Here is an 18,398-nt window from a genome sequence, read left to right as displayed (position 1 = left end):
CTAGTGTTAATTTTTAGACCACACTTTGTTTTTTTTGAATTGCAACACTTAACTGTCAATTTAGCAGTTCAATCTGGTCCATAAGAATTAACCTAAGCCTTTGCCCAGTTAGTTCGCCACTTTGCCTGTTCCACTACGGGCAGGGAATACCTATTTTCCCACCCCACTGGACTTGCTTTACCCTTCAGTGCCCTTAACCTTCAACAGCTTATCCAACAGTAAGTCAACATTTGGGCTGAAACAGTAAGAAAAATAAACTAATTGGACTATAGCACAATAAACGAGGTGAATTTTCTGATCGGGCTCATCCAATATCAGATACCTATGTATATGCTTTGCGTTTGCGTACAGGGAAAGAAAATACCGAAAATTCCATCACAATAAGAATTCAGTTTCTCTGGTTTATCATAAAAAGAAGAAGAATTCCCAAGATTTCCTCAACTCCGTTTCTTTCGGACCATCCATCATTTCCCCTTTCCCCTCATTTCCACATTTCATTAATTTCCCTCTTTTTTAATCCATTTTCTTTTATCCCAAGAAATCAAAATCAAGATTTCCATTTCTCACAAAAAATTTCTCAAATAAACGAAAAGGAGGATTTGTTTTCATCAGATCACCCTCCTTTTCAAGATTTTCCAAACCCTAATTAGGACATTTGATTAAGAATCGTTTTAATGGCTTGTAGAAGGGCGGTTCTATTTGGAACAAATTCTAGGTCTAGTTTGTATAAAATAGGTGGTGGTGGAGGTTTTAATTCTTTAGCTCCGACGACAACAATAATTGCTGATAGATATCCAATTTGTTCGTCTTCATTATCGATCAGGTCTTCTCCATCTTTGAGTCCTCATTTTAATGGATTTGATTGTAGGCAGATTTCTCAGATGACCTATAATGGTAAACAACGAGCGTTTCTTGTTGATACATTAGCTCTGGTAACTATTCCTTCCGATTTTGATTTTGTATGTATGTGATTTATTTATTTTCTGTGTTTTTTTTTTGGGTTAGGGTTTGAGATTCGGTAGTTTTGGGGATTCAAGTGCTTATTGAAGATGAAATGTTTGTGTTGTGATTCAGGTAAGGAAATTAGAGAAAGAAGGTTTTGAATCAAAGCATGCGGAGGCAATAACAGATGCTGTGACACAAGTTTTGAGTGATAGCTTAGAAAATGTGGCTCAGCTCTATGTATCCAATGGAGAAATGCAAAAGGTAAGGTTTAGACATTGTCTGGTTTTATTTGATTAATTTAACCTTTCTTCATTAAATCTTGTGAGCAAATTCTTAAAAGTTTTCAGTTATATTCAGTTTTATATGTTCTTGTTGTTTTTGTAGATTCAAATGTCCATAGAAGCTGATATCTCCAAATTCAAATCTCAAGTTAACAGTTCCCAGGTACTTACTGATTGTTTCTTTTGCAAATTTTAGTTTCTTAAACCTTTCGATAATGTCACATTTCGCCTATAGAGATATACCTAATAGAATACATGGATATAGTTTTATTTTGACTTGGTTTATACCGTTCCTTCCCTGATTCAACTATCTAAAGAAACATCAAACTTGAGTATGTTTATGTTACATTTTGTATTCTCCGGAACTCTAGTATGATTCTGTGAAGCAAGATTTTGAGGATCTGTGCATTTCTTTTTTGTCAAGAAAATCGTCTTTTCACTAATTTATTATGTTTGAAAACTGAGCCTTTTGGCTAGGGATAGGAGGATAAATGCATTTGTAAAAGAAATGCATAGAACTTGTGCCTTTCAATATTTTAAAGAACTGGTCCTTGAAAGAAGAGAAAAGAATTTGCACTCTCATTTGGTTTCTTCATAGGGCTGTTGTTTGTTTTTATACATGTTTTTGTAACTGATTACATCTCGTCTTTGTTTGTGACTCTTGCCATATATTGTAAGCATTTGCTGTCATAATCATAATGAACTTCTCTTGAGTCTATCTTTCCAGAAGTTCAACTGTTTATCCTCCTAGGAACTTAAATAGTTGCACTTAAAGGTGAAATATTAATGAAAAAGTAGTAAAAGAGAAGGCAGCCATTTCTGCTTTTTGGTAGAGGTGTCCACTTGTAAGATTATAGATCCATGTGCAACTTCCTCAATCTAGATGTTGCGCTAGAAAATTGATATATATTGTAAGTACTGCTGCTGCTTTTTCTCACCCTGGTTAAGGGTTATTTGAAAGTTGTGTGATAGAGTATTCTCTGTTCTGAGGCATAAGTTTTGTTTCATACCTTGCCATCTCGGCTCTTGCATCCTCCATTATATATGTTATATACCCTCTAATGGCACATACCTCTCCAGTTTAACAGCAAATTGGAAGGCCAGCCTCAAACTGACATTTATCACCAGGAAACCTTGTCAAGTAAATGGTGGTTACCTATACCAGGTGTTTTAGGGTTTCAATCTTCGGCCCAGCTTACCCTGAAATGTGCTGTTGAAATATTGCCTCCTTAAGCTATAGAAGAAGCATCTGATACTTGTATCTAGTCTACTGTTCTTTACCTCCTGACTAACTGTTAAATATGAGAACAGGAGCACAATTTCTCTCAACAACAGCGTGAAACTGAAAAACTCCGCAGCGATATTGAGAAGATGCGCAGCGAACTGAGGTTTGCTCTCAGTGCTGTTGAATTGAATGGATTGCGTTATTGGATTATGTTAATGCATGTAACTTTCTTTTTGTTCCTTCAGAAATACCATATATAAATAAATGCACCTTTTCAATGTAGGTATGAAATTGATAAAGTCACTGCTGGACAACGTCTAGATTTGAATCTTGAAAGAGGGTAAGAAGGAGCATCAGTTATGCTTATCAAAATATAAAGATAAAATAAAGAATAGCAATTATTGGTACTAAAGATAGGTATGTTCATTATCTGTCTGGCCATTTGATCTATTATTATGTAAACGATGGGTGCAGACGAATACGGGATGAGTTGGCGAATCAGAATGCAGAAACATCTAACCTGACAAACAAGCTTGATCGGGTAAGTTTATGACTGCATTCATATACATGATTGGGTTTACGAAATGAGACTGGTGGCATTGATTGAATATTATTTGTTCAGGAAATTCATGCCTTGAGAGCTCAACTGGAAGCAGCAAAGTATGATGTGATTAAGTATTGCATTGGTACACTCGTCTCTATCTCTGCGGTTGGTCTTGCTATAATCCGTGTTTTGATGTGAAACTCTCTATAAAGCCTGTTGATATTGGAAGGTGACTGGAATCTAAAGAAACCTTAGTACATTCATTGTTTTTACTTGAGGAAATTGAGTAGTGACTGACAGTTTGGAAGCTCTGATGGCCATGTGTATTAAAATTGTGGCTACATACACATCTGACTAGCTCTTCACACTTTTCTTGGTTAACTCTACTTTCTTGTTATATTTCCCTTGTAAGTTGGAAAAGGGCTAAAGATAACGCAACATCAATTTGACTGTGTACCAGGAATTCTGACGATTTACATCAAATATATTAGCAAAACACTGCATCGTAATTCAAGAGCACTTGTTACTTGTGTTAACTTTGTTACACTGTCAGATTGCTAAAATGCCATTGTCAAGATTCCTATTAAATGGAAACTCAAATTTTGGTGTCATCCTTATTTGTAGCTTATTAAGGTACTGCATTTAAAGCTGTCTGACCTTCAATTCTCATTCTTTCTGAGATTTCAATTGATCTGGCAGTTTTTTTGGCTGTCAGTAACATAGCTTAGGAACAAGAAAGTGACTGATTGGGAATTTAGGGGATCACCATTATTCAGACAGAATAGTTTTCAATTCTAAATAGCTTACGCCAGTAGAAGAAAACAATTTTGAGTTTTCTATTACTTGTTTGTTTCAACACAATACCTCATTCTGCAAACTATTCAGAAGCTTAAGATACTAAACGGAAATAATAATTGGGTTGGCGGCACAATGCTAGTTGCATACTGGGAAGGTCACATTGCATAGAAATGGGGCCACGTCTCCACTGATTCCATTCCAAATCCGCAAGTGGTGCACTAATTGACTTGTCAATTGTTGGTAGGTAATCTTCAGATCATGAATAGAATCTTTGGTAAGCCATTTTCAGTAACTCAAGTACAACACACAAATATTCTTACACCCAACAAAAAGTATGTCGATAAAGATAACCTTTGGACTTTCAACAGCTTTTGGGGAAAAAAGAAAAGAAAAACTAAAGCAAACATCATAGTAGGTTTCATTATTAATCTCTCATAAGATTGCATAGCATATATACACAACAGTTACAGTGTTTCTTTTGGTTCCAACTCTTTACATTTGTACCATCATGAGAGACTCCAAAATGGAAGGGAAATACCAGTTGTCTAAATTATCCTAAATGTAAGAGAGCGTGGTGCCAGAGGACTCGACCACCTCATGCCTAGCAAAGTTGAAGAAAACACACAGTTTACTCATAAACACACTGAAGAGAACAATCCAGAAAGCGGCCAAATTTTGTGCACCTTGTAACCTTCTGCTCAAAATAAAGGGAAATTCAAACGAGTACTAGGTACTGCAACAAGTCGAACTTCTCTTGGTGCAGTGAGCCCAAACATATCATTCATATTCATCTCACTAGGTTTCATACCATTAGGTAAATTCCATGAGAAACAATGAAGAAGGTGCGCCACAGTCAACTCTAGTCCATATAAACCTAGTTGCATACCAGGGCAAGAACGTCTACCTGATCCAAATGGTAGAAACTCGAAATTACTTCCTTTAAAATCAGCAGCACCTTCATTGAGAAATCTCGATGGCTTAAATGTGTCGGCATCAACCCAAGCGTCTTGGTCGCGTCCTATAGCATACACATTGATGGTAACACGTGATCGGGCTGGAATTGTGTACCCAGCAATTTCAGTTTCTTGAGAGTTTTCGTGGAGAAGAAGTGGAATTGGTGGGTGAAGTCTTAGTGTTTCTTTTATGCAACATTTTAAGTATGTCAATTTTTCAAGATCACTCTCTTGGAGCCTACGGTTTTGTCCTACTACCTCGTCTAGTTCCTCTTGAACTTTCTTTAAATCTTCTGGACTATGTAACAGTTCTGCCATTGCCCATTCTATTGCAGATGCCACTGTTTCTGTTCCTCCAAACATTACATCCTGTTAAAAGAAAAATTACACAATAATTAGCCTCCGAATCTACATAAACTCACTAAGCTTATAGATTATACTATGATTAAAGTTATGAACAATTTATTATAATATTTAATTAAGTACTTCTTGAATCTTGATATTAAGTTTTATAGGTTGTTGAGGATTCCTTTTCTCGTAAAGAGTCAACAAAAGATAGCTCCATATGGAAATTAAACCATAAACTTTTAGCTAAATTATATAAAAATTAATCCTAAGATTGTTTGGTTAAATGGCCTAATCAAATATTTATTTAATTTTTTTGGTTACTACTGAACTTACCATGATAATAGCTTTGATATGATCTCGACTTAAAGTGATAGAAACCTTAAGATCCTCATGAGCGACATCTTTCTTGCCATCTTCACTGTAAAATGCAAGCAAATTATCTACCATATCGTCGTCCCCATCAAGGCAACCCCCGTTAATTTTCTTTTTCTCCATATGTTCGTCAATAATTTTGTCGATAAATCCATCCAGTGACTTCCTAGCCTTTGTTAGTCTTGTCGTAAGACTTTGTGGATCAAGCCAGTTTAACCCAGGGAAGAAATCGGCTAGATTAAACGCGCCAAACAGCTTTGAAAATTCTTGTAAAATGGATATGAAATGTTCTTTTGCTTTACCTTGAACCACGTCTGACCCGAAAGCTGCTCGATAGATTATGTTCATAGTGAGCATGAAAACTAATTCCCCGATGTTAACAGGTGACCCAGTTTGCGGCAACACGGTCAGGATTGTAGAATCAACTTCTTCCCTTACAGAATTCCATGATTCTTCACGTTTCCTGCTAAAAAGTTTCATGACACATATTTTACGCATCTGTCTCCAAAACGGACCGTAGTTCGCAAAAGCCATATCCGAGCGATCATAAGTCAGGTATTTAATCGCTACGTTCGCAGGTCGATCAGAGAAAATATTGTCTTGTACTTGAAGAACTTGACGAGCTATATCAGGAGAGGTGACAGAAACCATATGAAGCATTCCGATGCGCAGGTGAACGATTCCACCGTATTTTTTACCAAGTTGGGCTAACCCTCTGTGAGTCAGTTGATCCATCATTGACATGTTTCCAATCACCGGTAACCCTTTTGGTCCAGGAGGGTACGGTAGTTTCGAACGTTTCTTAACTACAATACTCAACAAGAACAATAAAGGAAGAACAAAGTACAGAAGTATAGGTATAGGTTGTAAACCATAGATAAACTCCATGCTTTTTTTTCTCCTGCTAGCAGCTTTCCTCTCTCTCTCTCTCTCTGTCTCACTCTACTTTTTTTCTTCTCAAAGATATGTTGGGTTTGTGTTTAGATACTATGGAGCACATGCTTTTATATGCATTTCTGAAAGTATTATTTGCACAAGCTGATATCATAAACGTTTTACCAAGTTGGGAGCTAGAAATGATTTAAAAAAGGTACTTCCTTTTAGTTGTTACTGTAATTAAATTTTGTTAGAGATGCGCCAACCAAACTTCATTAATGCAAACAGTTATTTTTTTGTGGATCAAGCGGTTACACCTATGAATTACTGCGTCCGCAACCAACACCCGTCAATATCTAAATGTGTTTCCTTCTGCCAGTTGGTAATAAGAAATCTACTGCCTATAAGCAGTTTTGCAACTAAAGAAAGGAAATTATTGAGTGTCTGTTTAATGTCATATTTGTTTGGGTCTTACTAGCAATCTGAATATAACTCGAGAATAGTTAGATGCTAGGTCGTTTATTTTCTTATTTTTCGGATATTTGACTTAGGGTCCGACTTGGCTAATACATGAACTATTTGACTCAAGTATAATTTCGAACATAATTTGATGGGCATATATCTGACTGCAATATTTTTTTTTTTTGATCGGTCAAAATTAAAATTTCATTGAGAAAAGACACTTAAGGGGTACCTTAACCCAATGTTTACAACCAAACAAAAAAAAGGAGCTGAAAGCCTACAAAAAGAAAAAAAACACAAAAAACTATGGACACCGATAAAATGTCCCCAACATTCTGACTGAAATAAAAAATAAATCTATAACTTTGTAACTTGTGAGTCAAATACAAAGAGACTTGATGAATCAGACCCAAACGAATCACTTTAGTCAGAAACAGAAAAAAAAACAACCCATAACAGTCAGTTGATAGACATTATGACACCAATGGCTTACACGCATGCGCTTGAACCAAGTGTTATCTCATTGATGGCCTATTCATTTTTGTTTCATCCGATGTAATTAACAAAAACTCATTTCTATTTACCCTTTTCCAGATTAGAATCTCATTAATTAACTCCTGTGAATAGAAATAAAAGAGGTTATAAGTAGGACGTAATACATCCTAAATACTCCTTGTAACAAGTCGGCAGCTCAAACCATGTGTCAGCTTATATGGACATTGCATGTAGACTTCCATCTCCTCTGTCATGTCCCCAGAGTCCAGACTCCCTGCATGTACATATACATCACCGTCATCTCCTAAAATCAGGCACGGCCAGAAATCTACCAACTCAACAAGACAGGGACTGATAGCAGCATGATACTCGGGGGTTTAGATTTCCTCTGGCTGTACTATATTGCAGTAATAGAGCCCCGACATTAATTAGTAGTGGTTAAAAGTCTTAAGATAAGATTTCAGACTTCTAATTGCATACTTTGACGAGGTATTCTTCCCTGATCAGTTACATTTATTACGTACGCTTTATATATTTGGTGCATTTTTTTTTCTGGCGGATATAAATTGCATCAAATATACAAATCCACCTATTGAAATCATCATTCATACTCGTTTGTGTGATAATCTTGCAAGTCTATTCCTTTATTTCTGTCAAATCACCTGATGGATAAAGCTTGCATTTTCCGCCAGTGGTTGATGACAATCCAGCAATTAAGGTTTGCGTCGTAAGGCTTATCCTTGGAATTGAAATGCGAACTATATTAAAGATCATAGCTACGGGCGGGAGACGGTTAAGCTGAAAATCCTGTGGATCACGTAGTTTAATTATTATTTTTTTGTCTGCTAAACTCAACCATATGGGGTTTGGGAACCCTCATGGTCATGATAACCCTCTGCAGCAACCTTTTTTTTTTTTTTTTTTGAATGTTGAATCATGTCAGAAGTACAGACCCAATACCCTCAAGCCTCGAGCTCTCCCGGGCGTGTGATACATTGAAATTTTCATGTTGGCTGATCTAATCGTGTAATACTGTGGTAGGACTGCATACTGCTACTGGTAGTTGGAAAAAAAGACACTCACCACCAGACAGAGTTATAGCTAGTTTTAATTAGGAACTAGTCCAGTAGTAGTCCTTATGTAGTACTATATGAATGTAAGTGCACGTAATTATTGCGGAAAATTAAGATACGCCGCCCGTTCACTTTTTCAGTCCTACGATTGCAATATGACATTCTACTAAGACGATGAAGGACTAAACTACTTGTGTTGTTAGAGCTACCACTATGGTGCTAGCTATCCCTTCCCTATCCCTTAAATGTAGGGAAGGGATGGCACTTGAAAAACAATTTTGCTATGGTGCCCCCTCATCCCTTCCCTATACGAGCCGCGTATTCAGTATCCGTATGAATAGTGCCAAACGGGTACTCAATACGCGTATTTATCTTCTTTTTTTTCGTTTTTTTCATGGGAAATATTTATCTAGGTAAAAAAATATTTTAGAGTAAAAAGGAATATATCAAATAGGTAAAAAAAAGAGTTTTAGTAAAAAAATGAGTGAAAAAGGAAAGTTTTAAGGTAAAAATTTAAAAACCAGAAAAAAATACGAATACTCAGTGCTCATGAAGTGAAAAAGTAAACGGATACTCAGTACCCGTGTAATTTCCCTTCCCTACAAGGCTGATCAGATCTGATCAGCCTTGTAGGGATACATCAATCATCCCTTTCCCACATTAAATTTGGGAGACCATATTAGATAGTTTTTTTGGGTTTTGAGGGATGGAGAGGGATAGGGAAGCGATATCCCTCTCTATAGTGCTAGCTCTTACTGATCATCATATGACAAAGAAGTACAAGTGGTGTGATTTTAATCCATCAAACTAATCCATCATTGATCAGTGTAACGTTTAAAAATTACCTAGTACCTCAAGTTTAATGGCTTTCAGTGAGTGAGCAAACCAATGTGATAGGTTTCCTATAGTTATCACTCATCAAGCTTAATTGTAAAGATGTTTAATTAATCAGCGTGAATATTCATTTCACTGTACTTATTTTCCTTTCAAAATAAAATATGTTACTTCGTTTTAAAGAGTTAAACAATATTTGGCAACCATTTCAACATATAATATCTATAATTATTTTGGGTACCTAATTTTTGAGGATTTTTTTTTGTTGTATTTTTCAGCTGACTGAAATTATTGCTTAGGTGGTGATGATCATCATCTTTGTACTGTATCTAGATTCCTTAATAGTTTATAAACAAGTGTCCGTCTGTCATCTGTGAGGGTGCAGTGTGAAGTGATCGAATATGAAGGTTACATAGATATTGATATCTAACCTTACTTCTTCATCTTCTAGCTTCTTTTTTAAATGATAATAATAGAGTTTTTGTCAATTTCATGAGAGCCACAGCCAAACCATTAATCATACTTTAGCTTACAAAGTTAACGTCTCTGTCCTTGATATCTTTATAACACTTTACAGTTACCTCTCCTTATTAACACTAGCCGGCACCGACTGCACTCTGCAGGGACTAACATAAAGATGGATTAGTACCTTGATTTTTCAAGCATTTGTCGCCTAGACTTAATTGGATAATGTCCAAATCAAAGACTGTAACGCGCACCAATTCTGACTTCTGATAAATGGTTAATTCTAAGTTCATTACGTTATTTGTTTTGTCACTATGACGGCATCTTCAAATAATACTGAGACCTAATTATTATATGGAATGGCTCCCAGATCATATTTTCCACTCAACTCACTCTGTGCAGAGTCTGCAGACTAATTATTATACGGAATGTCTCCCCAGCTCTTATTTTACACTCAACTCACTCTGAATGAACAATGTGCAGACATTTTTCTTTTCCCCGGTGCATATAGAGTTTAGTACTGACATATATTTAAAACTCAGCTCATTATATCATCACCTAAAAACATTACCACTTTAATATAATGATGTTGACACAATGTGTAGGTTTTATTTATTTATTTATATGTTTTGGAAAACTTCTTTCCAGAGCTTTTCCCCCGTGATGTGTTATCCATTCATCAGTTATCCATGTAGCTAGTTTTCGGGTGTGTACGACTCATATATTATTACACAAAAAATTGGCAATTCAACATTGCAATATAGACGTACACCTATTTGGAAAAGAGTGATATTTTTTTCTTTTCTTTTGAGGTATGTATTAGAAGAGAAACGATCTCGTGAAAGTCGTTTAGTGATGACATTAGCAACCTGATCCATAGAACAGACGAAGCGAACAAGGAACTGGCCACGTTGAGCTCTTTCACGAACAAAATGATAACCAATTTCAATATGTTTAGTACGACCATGAAATACTGGATTATGAGTAAGATAGGTATCACAAAGATTATCACACCATAAAACAGGAGGACTGCAGACATGAACTTGAAGTTCTTTGAGTAGAGACTCAATCCATATAAGCTCAGCAGTAGCAATAGCAAGTCCCCTATATTCAGCCTCAGTACTTGACTTAGAAACTGTTTTATTCTTTCTACAACTCCATGAAATGATATTCGATCCTAAGTAAACACAATAACCACTAGTCGAACGTCTATCAGTTGGATCACCGGCCCAATCAGCATCCGTGTAGGCTTGAAAATTCGATTTCAAAGAAGAAGAGGGCCGAAGAGTAATACCATAAGAAGAAGTACCTTGTAAATAACACTAAGACGTGTATACCACGCCCTTGGTGCCTGTTTGAGGCCATACAAGGATTTATGCAACCGACAAGCATGATAAGGATAATTTGGATCAGTATAGCCAGGAGGTTGCTTCATATAAACCTCTTCTGTAAGAAAACCACTGAGAAATGCAAATATCAAGTTGGAGAATAGGCCAGGCAGATGTAAGAGCCAAAGTAAGAACAACCCGAATTGTGCAAGGCTTTATGACCGGACTGAAATTTTCTCCATAATCCTTCCCTTCACGTTGATGAAAACCTTGAGCCACTAGACGAGACTTACGCCGCTCAATAGTGCCATCAGTAAGACGTTTGACACGAAACACCCATTTTGATCCTACCACATTCATGTCTGGAGTTCGTTTAACATAAGACCAAATGTCATTTTGGAGAAGAGAATTATACTGATCATCCATGGACTTGCACTGTTTAGGATCTTTCTTTGCATGCGAATAACAAGTCGGCTCAAATAAAGCATCAGTAATTGTGGTATACTTAGAAGCTAAAAGAGCTTTTGGTTTGAAGATACCATCCTTGCCCCATGTAGTCATTCTTAATTGGTGGTCGTGAAGCCAAGGCAGATGGGGTAGCTGAAGTACTCAAAGGAATTGGAGGATCCAACGGTGCATGTAAGACAATACTGTCAGATAACTGGTGTTCCGGTACTCTGGGGAAAATACCTGATGGAAGATACTGTTGAACTTCCAAAGGTGAGATGGTAACAGAGGCAGACAAATCATGTGAAACTGGAAGGGAATGTTGAACTTCCAAAGACAGAGTCTGTTGAACTTCCGGAGACAAGGACTGTTAATAAACTACAGCAGGAGACAGAGATGTGTCAGGCAGAGGTAGTTGTGTATCTAGAAGAGATAAATGTCGGACATATGCACCTGATATGTCTGGCAGAGGTAGTAGTTGCGGGAGAATTAGTAGTTGCGGGAGAATTAACAGCTGATAATAGATGTGTAACAGCCGGAGACTGCAGGCATTCGACAAACTCTGGCAAGCTAACAACGGGAGTGACCTGGAAGACATCAGTAGAGCTTCCAGAATCTTTGGCAGGAGGGACAGAAAAAACAGCATAACTAGGAGGGGAAGACATGGATGTAGATGTTGGGGAAAAAAGGGAAGAAAATATTACCTGTGAGGAATCAGGGGAAGATGGTAGTACCGACGAGTTGGAGCCTGCAAAAGGAAAAAAATGACTTGTCGAAAACAACATGACACGACCAATAAACCCGACCAATAAACCCGACCAGAAGGAATATGCAAGCACTTATAACCTTTGCGAGTTGCACATTATCCAAGAAAAACACAAGGAAAACATATCATAAGCAACCAAAATTCCAGAGAGAAAAGAAATCTGAAACTTTATTAAATAGCAATTCATATGGAGTTTTAGCACCTGTTTGAACTGAGGGAACATGGTTCATAAAAAAAATGGTAGTGGAAAAAGCATCGTACCAAAAGCAAGGCGGAACAAATGCCATGGATATAAGACTTAATCCGGATTCAACATATGACGATGTCGTCTTTCTACAAGACCATTTTGGGAAGATGTATGGGGACAAGTTAAGCGATGCCGGGTACCATTTTGTTGCAGAATTTTTCCGATTTTCTTATATTCAGTACCATTATCATTTTGGAAAAATTTGACCTTTCGACCAAAGAGAGTTTGCACTTGACGATAAAAGATGTCAAAGATATATAGGATAAAATCCAAGTGAAACGACTGAAAGCATCAACAAAAATAATATAATGCCGAAAACCTTCATTAGATAAAAGTGGAGTAGGACCCAAAAATCTGAAACAACAAGATCTAAAGGATGTTCATAAACTTTAGTGCTAGATGTAAAACTAAGCTTATGACTCTTATTAGCTAAACATGACTGACACATAGAGAATTTGAAAGCAGAAACATGTAAACTATGCTCAGAGACAATGGCTTTGACAGTTTTGAGCATTGGATTCCCTAAGCGAGAGTGCCACGTTTGTAAGGAAGTACATTCACCAACAAGAGCAAAAACAGGTGAAATCGGAAGAAGGGTATAAAGACCCTCCTTATTAAGCATTCCTCGAAGTACTACCCCCAGTTTGGCAATCCTCCACAAGGAAAAAAGAGTCATAGATTCAAAGAAGACATTATTGTCAAGACATAATTTAGATACAAATAATATATTTTTGGAGAGATGTGGAACATGGATAACATTAGGAAGAAGAAACTTACGAGTGGGAGTTGCAAGAATACCATCACCCGTATTTGAGATTGGAAAGGAAGAACCTCCAGCAGTTCGAATATGATCAGGTTCATTGTACTTGAAAACGTGAGGGTACCCAAATATACCTCAAGCTAAAACTTTTCCTACCTATAAGTCCTTTCTCCGAAAGTGGTTGTCTATGGACAGAGTCGAGACAATACAACTAATCGGTTCACACTTCGTGTGATCGTCTATGGATACGAGATCGAGACAATACAACAACGAAGTATGTTTACTTGATACAAAGGTTCGGACTTAACCAAACACAATAGGATTGCTTATCAAGTAAATAGGAATTAACGTTTGTGCAATTTACTTTAATTATCATAAAACAATTATAATGCGGAAATATGAAGTAAATGACACAACAAGATTTTGTTAACGAGGAAACCGCAAATGCAGAAAAACCCCGGCACCTTGTCCAGAATTGAATACTCTTAGGATTAAGCCGCTACACAAAATTACACCTAACTTCGTATAGTTGAGACCAAGCAACTAAACCTATAGTTCACCTAGTTCCGTTTGTATTCCCACGCCTCCAACTTATAAATGAGTCACGTACTTGGAACAATTCCTTTGGTTCGTATTCCAAACAGTAAAGGAACACCAAATCTGTTTGGTATCAACTCTACTCAACCAAGTGATATGAGTCGGACAAAGGCTCTTCCGTTTATCTTAACATAAACTCCTTCGTCAGGTCCTTAGATCTATCTTATGTTCAATGACCGAAGTAATCGTTTAAGATTAAGCCAACAACACTCTTAATCCAAAAAATTGTGTTGATGCCGATCTACTCAATTAATCAATCCAATCTACCACAAGGATAAACCGATTATTAATTGGATCCTCTTTTACCAAAACAAGTATTGTGCACACCAAAGATTATTAAACCCAAGTCAGATCTTCAATACCTTCTTTGTCTTCAAATCTTCTTAAATCTTTAATAAAAACCTGCACACAATCACTTGAATCTCTTGTGATCAATCACGCACATAATGGAGTCTGTTAACAATGGATTATCACAAGATCGTCTTTAGAACTAACAACAGTCTAAAAATCTCTGTCGAAACTCTGAACTAGTTTGAGTGAATCTTATATCAGAAGAGAAGATTCTCAAGAATAAACAAACTAGGTGCAATCAGATTTCAACCACCGTTAATCAATCAAATCAATGAAAACAAAATATAAACCGCAATTATCTAGTTTCCCATCAACGGTACACGCTAGAGATTCTCCCAAAGAAGACTTTAAACTGAGCGGCCGTAAGAGATTTCGCCTAATTCGGTTACTCTCCTCTCCGAATAGGTGGCTACACCAGTAACAACAACAAAAGATGAAGTTTGTTGTTACGAAGGATTAGTTTGCTAGAAAGGAAAACTTCAAGTATTTATAGACAAGGAAGTTTGGACACCAAGGAATTTCCAAAACCGAAAATATTCTCAACATATTCGTCAAAGCACAAATACGGTTTTCATAATTCCTGGAAATGCTCTGTCCAAAAATAATGATCGAAATCTCTCGGAAAATCTAATTAGTAAATGCACATTACTAATTCTGGAATTTTCCTACAAAATGAAATTAATAACCTTAATTAAAATATTCTTAACTTACTTATGTTTCGATCCTGGGATTCTCTTCCCTTTTCCGTTAAGGAATATCTTTGAACAATTAAAGAAATAAACATTCATAGAACGTGTTCAAAGTATGTCGACATCCTTACTTTGTAAGTTCTCTTTCACACTTACAACCTTGAAACCGATTTGTCACACTTCCAAACAAGTTTAAAATTGGTTCATCTGACTTTCAATAACTGTGCGATTGATCAAACCAACATTCAATCACAATCATGGGTTTAACGGTTCTACCAAAACAAGTTTCGATTCTACCTCCATGTGAGTACTGTGCATAGTCACACTAGCTTTCCAAAATTCGGTTGACTAGGTACTAGGATCGGTTCCCCACATATATATGGTATCTAACTTATATGTGTTTCAAATGTCTATAGGATCGGTTCCCCTTTCTGCTATAAACCTTGCTGCACCCCATATAAGGATCGGTTCCCCTTTGTGATGTACTACACCTCTTACTAGAATCGGTTCCCTTTTCCCATATTTCGTCAGACAAAACATAAACCCGATCATACCATCTCAGGTGATTACTTAAGATCGATTTCACTAATAAAAGTCATACCAATACATAAGTCAGGCCTTTGTGAATAGTTCTACCAAGAACACAAACAAGTTGTGAGCGGTTATACTTAATCACACATATTGGTTGTTCATAAGATATGCAATGAATAACAAAACCAATAACACCTGGGAATTTCCTTTTCGGTTCACAAACAAGGTTATGAACTTACTTCCTTAGAATACATATAAACATTGTTCCCTAGGATGAAATCCTCATCTCATACCCATACATAATCACAATAGCATTCAAATGATTATGGCAAAGTCTTATCTACAAAGTTTAATGGTTAAACAGTAAACCTCGTATTGTATTCCTTAATACTATGTCTATCTAGAGTTCAAATATGCTTCGCAATTATGTTTTCAATATACACGACTTGAAAGATACGTTAGGGAATGAAACAGTTCAAGTCAAATATCACTAACCTCAAGTGGAAGGATGATTGTTGTCGTTGTAGCTCCTTGCTTCTTCACTTCTTCAAGACTTCGCAATACTTGTAATGTCTCATATCCTAATACTTTCAAGCTAACCTATACGAAGTTGACTCTAGCACATAATCAAGCGACTCTTAACATGAGTTTTGATTCACTAAAATATGACAACCAAACTTGACATACCAACGCTTGGTGGGTTCAACCGAGCCATGCTCTAACAATACTCATAATGAGTATGTAATTTGCTGAGATCGTTGGTCATATGATTCGTCGCACCACTATCAGGAAGCCAATCATAGGCGTAAACAGATTAATGAGAAGCAGCATATGCACCCGGAGCATTGGAAGAGGGTAGTCTGCCCCTATTAGAAGTATTCTTAGGCGAGGGTCTTTTGTCATGAGGAGGATAAGTCACCATGTCCATTCTTTTGTGACAATCTCGAGCACTGTGAAAAGGTTTAATGCATATCTGAAAGATAACAACTGGATTTCCGTTCCTTTGTTGATGGTGGTTTTTAGCTTAGGGTTAAAATCGTAAAACCTTGCATATGATGTGACGTCATTCTGCAAAGAAACAGAGCCACGTGTGCTAACCTCTCCACTGGCATATTTATTGAGCCGCTCAATATACTTACATGAAATTTATCCAGACTGGCGAATCCCAGATGTTCTGTAAATTTATGCGCCTCGCGCATATTCACTTAATATAAGTTCTTCTGAATGCCTTCTATGCTATGTTATCCGGCTGAACTCTTAATGTTGATATGGCATGACGATATGTGTTCACTCGCAACAGAGTAGCACGAATCTCCAAGTATCAAGGATAAGATCTTTGCATAAGGTATTCAATCATAAAAGCATGTTGCTCTCTGGAAACGAACTTAAAAGAGCTATGTGTCGACACATAGAATCCAGTAAATCGTCCTGACTAACTTGCAGAAGTTAAGGTTTCGCGCCTCGCGCAATATACCAGACCTTGCTTGTCAAAGTTAAGCCTAAGAAAACTAAGTAATTAATCCGCCATGGATTAGCAGGTGCATAACCTCGCTCAGAATAAGAAAATACAGGGAGCCGCAGCAGCAAAAAGAGGCATGGCCATACCCAAGGCCAGTTAGCTCCATTGGCCACCCCCCGACCCTATTTCCTCGACCAATCAGGTGGCTTTAAACTCGCCACACTCTCACCATAAGTGTGGTCGCGCCTTATGTTTGGCCGACCCCCTTTTGTGGACAATCATGTTGCTATAAACTTGCCACCATACATTAAAGGCCAAACGCACCATGTCGCGCCACCATGCTAAACTGACAAGCCAAACGCGCCCTACCATAACAACATATTGGTCGGCATGCCAACATGCCACTCTACCGCGACAACTTCGCAACATGCCAACTTCGCAACATGTTACGTCGCAAACATGCCACTTCGTGGCAACCTGCCATAAATAGCCACCCACGACAATTCCTACTCATGTGGCCGTTTCCATACTTTGGCCTTGCCATAGTTCCTTTGTCATAGGCATGGCGCCATTTGCACAAAAGTAGCGCCATGCCGCAGCCGCATGCCACGTGCACTAATTAGGGTTTCGACATGCCAAACCCTAATTTGGGAAAATTACTACCAAAGCCAAATAACGTTTCCCAGAAGCAAAGGGATTGGCGTGGAAACATGTCCAATGTTTCCACGCCACATGTGGGTCCGACTCCACGACGCCAAGTTTTGGCCACGCCAAACCCTAATTCTTCCACGACGAATTCTTCCACGGCGCCTTGGCCACGCCAAGCATTAATTCTTCCACGACGAGATCTTCCACGGCACCTTGGACACGCCAATCCCTAATTCTTCCACGACGAATTCATCTACGGCGCCAAACCCTAACTTTGGCCACGGAGCCAATTTTTAGCTTTGGCCATGCCGCAACATCACTGACATACCGCTATGCCACAGCTACGCCATTGGCATGCCGCTATGTCGTCGCTACTCCACTGGCATGCCTTTAGCATGTGGCTGACACCACTTCGCTATACAATAAGATGTGGCCATAATCAAAAGCCATCCTTCTTCATGAGATGTGATCTCAGCCATCGAAGTTCGCCACCAAACCGGTAAGCTCGCGACAAGTTTTAGGCGACTAGCCAAAACGAACCTAGCATCACATGCTATTTACCTGCGGCAAGCCTCTCGATTTTAACTTTCCACACGTAGCAAAGTGCTACATGTTTTCAACGAAAACACTCGAGACATCAAAATATGTCATAAACTGGGGGATGCTCATCAGGGTATTGGTATGGCGGTTTACAACATGCGGCGTGAAATGCACCCGTTACAAGAAAGTGTCATGAAGTGGGATAATTAGTGGTGGTGAAAAATAACGGTGTAAACAATTCATTTCCTTCATCATGGAAGCGTAATGACTGGCGGTTACACGAATTCACTTCCCTCATCATGGAAGCATAACGTCTGACAGTTACACGTTACTCTTTTCTTCCACCACTCAATTATTTCCACTT

At 37.8% G+C, this 18,398-nt stretch overlaps 2 protein-coding genes across 2 annotated transcripts; one reads left to right on the top strand and one right to left on the bottom strand.

Moving 5' to 3' along the window:
* The first annotated feature begins 332 nt into the window (after nucleotides 1-332).
* Nucleotides 333-3,514, top strand: LOC113289470 (protein FMP32, mitochondrial-like). The gene is made up of 7 exons (XM_026538726.1): nucleotides 333-932; nucleotides 1,075-1,206; nucleotides 1,330-1,389; nucleotides 2,538-2,614; nucleotides 2,735-2,791; nucleotides 2,926-2,992; nucleotides 3,074-3,514. Exons 1-7 carry the CDS (start codon nucleotides 675-677, stop codon nucleotides 3,191-3,193), a joined length of 771 nt encoding a protein of 256 aa, XP_026394511.1. The 5' UTR covers nucleotides 333-674; the 3' UTR covers nucleotides 3,194-3,514.
* Nucleotides 3,515-4,182: 668 nt separating this feature from the next.
* On the bottom strand, nucleotides 4,183-6,450 carry LOC113289461 (cytochrome P450 84A1-like). The gene is made up of 2 exons (XM_026538715.1): nucleotides 5,428-6,450; nucleotides 4,183-5,115 (listed from the first exon to the last, which is right to left on the bottom strand). The coding sequence occupies exons 1-2, from the start codon at nucleotides 6,352-6,354 to the stop codon at nucleotides 4,492-4,494; spliced, it is 1,551 nt and encodes a 516-aa protein (XP_026394500.1). The 5' UTR covers nucleotides 6,355-6,450; the 3' UTR covers nucleotides 4,183-4,491.
* Between the last annotated feature and the right edge of the window lie 11,948 nt (nucleotides 6,451-18,398).

The sequence above is a fragment of the Papaver somniferum genome, chromosome 1 (assembly GCF_003573695.1).
Source record: "Papaver somniferum cultivar HN1 chromosome 1, ASM357369v1, whole genome shotgun sequence".
Lineage (NCBI taxonomy): Eukaryota > Viridiplantae > Streptophyta > Magnoliopsida > Ranunculales > Papaveraceae > Papaver > Papaver somniferum.
Note: the sequence above shows the minus strand (reverse complement) of the source record. Positions and strands in the feature narration are given on the sequence as shown.